Here is a 6152-nt window from a genome sequence, read left to right on the forward strand (position 1 = left end):
ATATATTAGTGTATTATAATTATTGATGCATAAATGTGTTCATCACTTTAAAGGTGAACCTATATATTACATCATACTTTATTAGTTGATTAATAATCTGAGTCTGCAAAGTAATCTGTTGAGTAGAAGTACTACATAGGAGAAAATGGAAGTATTCCAGTTAAGTACAAGTATGTCACAGTTGTACTTCTACTTTCCAGTATTTGTGTTCGTGCTGTAAGACCTCAGTTTAAATCAATAATGACTACAGCTGAAGTTATTCGTTTATTAATCGATAAGTCGACAGACCTTTCTTCTGATGATTAAAAAACAAAACATCTGACTTCACTCAAACTGTCAATAAATAAATAAATAAATGTCACCAGAGCAGCAGGACTGAAGATGTTCAGGTAGAGACAATCTTCACTGGAGGAAGAAGACTCTTCATCACCTGGCTGGATACAACTGGGACTGAAGGACAGAGAGACAGAGAGAGTGAGAGAGAGAGAGAGTGAGAGAGAGAGAGAGTGAGAGAGAGAGAGGGAGAGAGAGAGTGAGAGAGAGAGAGAGTGAGAGAGAGAGAGGGAGAGAGAGAGAGAGAGAGAGAGTGAGAGAGAGAGAGAGAGAGAGAGAGAGAGAGAGAGAGAGAGAGAGAGAGAGAGAGAGAGAGAGAGAGAGAGAGAGAGAGAGAGAGAGAGAGAGAGAGAGAGAGAGAGAGAGAGAGAGAGAGAGAGTGAGAGAGAGAGAGTGAGAGAGTGAGAGAGAGAGAGGGAGAGAGAGAGTGAGAGAGAGAGAGAGAGTGAGAGAGAGAGAGTGAGTGAGAGGTATATATAGTATATATATAATATATATAATAGATATATATAATATATATTATATATATTATATATCTATATATAATATATATATAATATATATATCTATATATTATATATACATATATATATATATATACAGTATATACATACATACATACATATACATACATATATACATATATATATATATATATATATATATATATATATGTAGATACATTATATAATATATATATATATATATATACAGTATATATATATAGACATTATATAGTATATATATATATATGTAGTAACTCACCGTGGTTTGGTGGCGTCCCAGCTTCCCGTCCAATTGGCCGGCTGAGCTGCTTTAAAACGGAGCGATCCTATTGGAGGACGAGCGTACGGGACCCCCAGGAACTGAACCACCGACTTCCTGTCTGAGCCCAGGGCCGTTTCCACGACATCGCCCTGCAGGGTCCCGTGACCCGGGACGGAGACGGACGGAACCGATGGCAACCGCTCTGAAGAGCAAAACAAACCCCCAAAAATGAAGTGACCTGCGATTGGCTGTTGATCGGTAGCTCTTCTCTGTGATTGGCTTACCCGTCCTCAGGTACACCTGGGGGGCGGGCTCTCTGATGAGCAGTCTGCAGGAGGAGGAGGCGGGGCTGGACAAGCCGGGGGCAGAGCTTAAACCACAGGCCGTGGTGTCAGGGTAGAGGACGCAGCGGGTGGCGGACCCCGCCTCGCTGAGCGACACGGCAACGCAGGACTCCGCCTCCTGACAGGCTGTGAAACAGGAAGTAGAAGATGACGTCACAGTGACGAAGAGGAAACGACATTACTAAACTGTCTGTTAGCAGTGGTTACCATGGAGACACCAGTCCCTGGTCTTGTCCCCATCAGCGGCGATGTCACGACTCACGTGGATAACATCATACGTGGAGACAGACGGGTCGACGAGGACTGATGAGTCAGTGAGGAGACGCCACCGGTCCAGAGACACTGAGACACAAATACTACAAGTATTGGTTATCAGTAACAGTAGTAGTTTATAAGTAGTACTGACAGTAGCACTGTTACTAGTTGGAGCTGTGGGCAGATGTAACAATCAGGAACAGTAGCAGTACTTGTACTTCATTACTTATACATTTATTTATTATTAATAGTACAGGTAGTACTTGTAACGATAATAGTTGCAGCTGTAGTACTGTAGTAATGGCGGTAAACATAGTAGCAGTAGTAATAGTAGTTTATTAGTAGTACTTGTAGCGTTAGTAGTAGCTATTGTAGTATTAGCAATAGTATTAGCAGTAGTAGTAGTTGTTGTTGTAGCCGCAGCACTAGTTGTAGCAGTAGCAGTAGTAATAGCAATAGTAGCAGTAGTAGTAGTAGTAGCAGTAGTAGTAGTAGCAGTATTAGCAGTAGAAGCAGCAGTAATAGTAGTAGTAGTAGCAGTATTAGCAGTAGTAGAAGTATTAGTAGCAGAAGTGACGATGGTAGTTGTAGTTTTGTAGTTTTTCAGTCTGACCGTTGTTTGTGGTTGTTGGCAGGTTGAACGGAGGACAGAGAGCCGGAGAAGAACTCCACTGATTCACTGGAAACACAAACACGTCTGATCACACACTTCAACCGTGTATGTGTATGTGTGTATTTATACATGCTCGTAGTGTGTGTACTTGTATTCAGTACCAGGTTTCTGGTACCAGCCGAAGGGGTCCGGTGTGGTCTTCACTGCAGACGGTGAGCAGTCCTGAGTCCTCCAGGTCGTCATGACGTCATCACCACAAGTCTGAACCCCGAGACTGATGAGAGACACACACACCACGTCCAGACCAGCTGAGACACACACACACACACACAGACACACAGAGACACAGAGACACACACACAGAGACACACACACATAGACACAGACACACGCACACACACACACAGACACAGACACACACCCAACATATTATATTTGTTTGTAATATTTACATTATTAAACTGTTATTTATTATGATGGGTTCAGTATTTCACAGAAATACATTTAATGTTAAAACCATTGGTTACCATGGTTACCTGGTGATTTGGTGTCCCGGACGAAGCCGATGCCACGGCAACAAGGATCCTCATCACAGCGCCGCTCACACTCCATGAACCTACACACACACACACACACACACACACACATACACACACACACACACGTGTGTGAGTGTCTGTGTGTGTGTGTCTGTGTGTCTCTGTGTCTATGTGTGTGTGTGTGAGTGTCTGTGTGTGTGTGTCTGTGTGTCTCTGTGTCTATGTGTGTGTGTGTGAGTGTCTGTGTGTGTGTGTGTCTGTGTGTCTCTGTGTGTGTGTGTGTGTGTGTGTGTTTGTTACCCCTCAGACAGTGGTGTGTTCTCTCTCAGACTGACTCGGCTGCGTACGGAGTAAGAAACCATCTTCTGGAAGGAAACTCTCTCGTAGAAACTCTTCACCGGTCCAGACAGATCCACTGAAAACACACAGACAGAACCTGAAGACCAGAGTCCAGAGACCTGAACCTGAAGACCAGAGTCCAGAGACCTGAATCTGGAGAACAGAGTCCAGAGACCTGAACCTGAAGACCAGAGTCCAGAGACCTGAATCTGAAGACCAGAGTCCAGAGACCTGAATCTGGAGAACAGAGTCCAGAGACCTGAACCTGAAGACCAGAGTCCAGAGACCTGAACCTGTAGAACAGTGTCCAGAGACCTGAACCTAAACCTGAAGACCAGAATCCAGAGACCTGAACCTGTAGAACAGTGTCCAGAGACCTGAACCTAAACCTGGAGAACAGAGTCCAGAGACCTGAACCTGGAGAACAGAGTCCAGAGACCTGAACCCGTAGAACAGTGTCCAGAGACCTGAACCTGAAGACCTGAACGCTCTTCTCTGGATCTTTAGGGTCCTGGTCTCCCTTTATGTTACATTCATTTCTCAGTTTGAACGCCCTTGATTCCTTTCCTCAACTCCTCCTGTCTTAAGCTCCGTTCACTCTGTGAGCGTGAACGGAGACGTTTGTATTCTCTGAAACACCAGAGAGAGAACAAACAAGATGAACTGTGAAGAATCAAGAAGAGCTCCACTCCTCAGACGAGCATCCTCTCTCCTTGAGATGTATTTCAGGAATCGAGGAGAGAAGAGGCTCACGTTAGAGAGAGGAGGAGGAGGAGAGAGTTTACCCTTCTTGCTGTAGGTGTTGTTGGCCGGTCTGTCCAGCAGGAGGCGACATGGTCTCCTCAGAGGTTTGTCATACGCTCCACACACTCTGCTGTCTGAATACAACGAGCAGCTGAAGAAACCTGCTGAGTCGGCGTCTCTGAGGTCAGCGATGGAGCAGAGCTGCTCTACATCACAGCCTGAAAACACAAACACAGTATTATCTACTCGATATCTTCACTGGGTACAAGTACAACTAGTCCACAAGCTCGTACGTGACGTACGTGTGAGACACCAGAGCAGTGCCTGCTGGGAGTTGTAGTTGTTCCTGTTGAGCCAGAAGGAGAGCGTGGGGAGTTTCCTGTGAGGATCCACGAGGACGTCGTCCTCCGACAGAGACTCAAACTTCATCTGCACTGAAACTATACAAATACACAGAATATTCACAGAATATACACAGTATAAATACCTGTATCAACTCTGTATTAGAGCGGCAACCAGTGCTGGAAAGTAACTGAGTACATTTACTCAAGTACAGCACTTTCCTACTGCCTACCTACAGATACTTTACTGATTGAGTTTTACACAACAAACATATAGAGTTTAAATCTGATGTTTAGTTCAATTCAATTCTCAACAGTTTACAGAAGTAGAGCTGAAACCATCAGTCCTTTAATCAATCAGTCATTTAATCAATCAGTCCTTTAATCAATTAGTCCTTTAATCAATTAGTCCTTTAATCAATTAGTCCTTTAATCAATTAGTCATTTAATCAATCAGTCCTTTAATCAATTAGCCCTTCAATCAATTTGTCCTTTAATCAATTAGTCCTTTAATCAATTAGTCCTTTAATCAATTAGTCCATTAATCAAATGTTCCTTTAATCAATTAGTCCTTCAATCAATTAGTCATTTAATCAATTAGTCCATTCATAAATTAGTCCATTAATCAATTAGTCCATTAATCAATTAGTTCATTAATCAATTAGTCCTTTAATGAATTAGTCCTTTAATCAATTAGTCCTTTAATCAATTAGTCCTTTAATCAATTAGTCCTTTAATCAATTAGTCATTTAATCAATTAGTCCATTCATAAATTAGTCCATTAATCAATTAGTCCATTAATCAATTAGTCCATTAATCAAATGTTCCATTAATCAATTAGCCCTTCAAATCAATTTGTCCTTTAATCAAATAATTGACAGAGAACGAATTTAAAAACAATTAAACGTATTTTTTGTGTTCGGTATTAGTAACTTTACTGTAATACAATATTTCTACAGTGAGGTATTAGTATTGTTACTGTTACAGAGTACTTGTATAGTATTAGTGGTATTAGTACTGTTACTGTAACAGAGTACTTGTGTAGTATTAGTGGTATTAGTACTGTTACTGTAACAGAGTACTTGTGTAGTATTTGTGGTATTAGTATTGTTACTGTAACAGAGTACTTGTGTAGTATTAGTGGTATTAGTATTGTTACTGTAACAGAGTACTTGTGTAGTATTAGTGGTATTAGTACTGTTACTGTAACAGAGTACTTGTGTAGTATTAGTGGTATTAGTACTGTTACTGTAACAGAGTACTTGTGTAGTATTAGTGGTATTAGTACATGGAGGAGCAGGTGTGAGTTCTGAAGGAATACGAACCGTCTAGAGGAGGACTGAGTTCTGCTGCTGCACAGGAAGTAGAACCAGAACCTCCAGCTGCTGAATCAGCATCTGACAAACAACAACAGTGAGAAACAACGACCACACTAATGTCAGCTGAGCCGCGGGGCCGTCATCACTACTAAAGTCCATGAACATGAGTTTACCTGTGTTCAGGTAGACGGCCTGGAAGCTGACGATGGAAGCCTGGTAGTCCTTCTTCTTCTTACTGTCGGCCGGAAGAGACGAATCAGCTGGAGGACCAAACAACGAAGTAAACATCAGAACCATGAAGACCTTTGATCCTCAGTGAACGTTCAGAGTGGCGTTATAGGAAGCGCACGTTCTCACTGAGACGTCACCGATTGGTTTGTTTACTAAAGTTTTGAAGCCTCGAGTTCGGCATTTTCAACATCGCCATCTTGTGTTTTTGCAACCAGATACGAGAGGGTGGAGCTAAGATCAGTAGAATGATTTTTATGATTTATGATGATTTTTTATGGGCAGCATCCCCTGCTTTATGGTCTGTGTGACTCTAAATGGACCATAAT

At 42.1% G+C, this 6152-nt stretch overlaps 1 protein-coding gene across 1 annotated transcript; it reads right to left on the reverse strand.

Annotated features, from left to right (window-relative positions):
- Window positions 1-251: 251 nt before the first annotated feature.
- LOC116378847 (thyroglobulin-like) lies at window positions 252-6014 on the reverse strand. The gene is made up of 12 exons (XM_031840763.1): window positions 5769-6014; window positions 5602-5673; window positions 4238-4375; window positions 3977-4153; window positions 3153-3267; window positions 2850-2929; window positions 2475-2621; window positions 2314-2379; window positions 1653-1787; window positions 1386-1571; window positions 1099-1303; window positions 252-450 (listed from the first exon to the last, which is right to left on the reverse strand). The coding sequence occupies exons 1-12, from the start codon at window positions 5890-5892 to the stop codon at window positions 303-305; spliced, it is 1593 nt and encodes a 530-aa protein (XP_031696623.1). The 5' UTR covers window positions 5893-6014; the 3' UTR covers window positions 252-302.
- Between the last annotated feature and the right edge of the window lie 138 nt (window positions 6015-6152).

Source organism: Anarrhichthys ocellatus, unplaced genomic scaffold (assembly GCF_004355925.1).
Source record: "Anarrhichthys ocellatus isolate YVR2014 unplaced genomic scaffold, GSC_Weel_1.0 scaffold3264, whole genome shotgun sequence".
Taxonomy (NCBI): Eukaryota; Metazoa; Chordata; class Actinopteri; order Perciformes; family Anarhichadidae; genus Anarrhichthys; species Anarrhichthys ocellatus.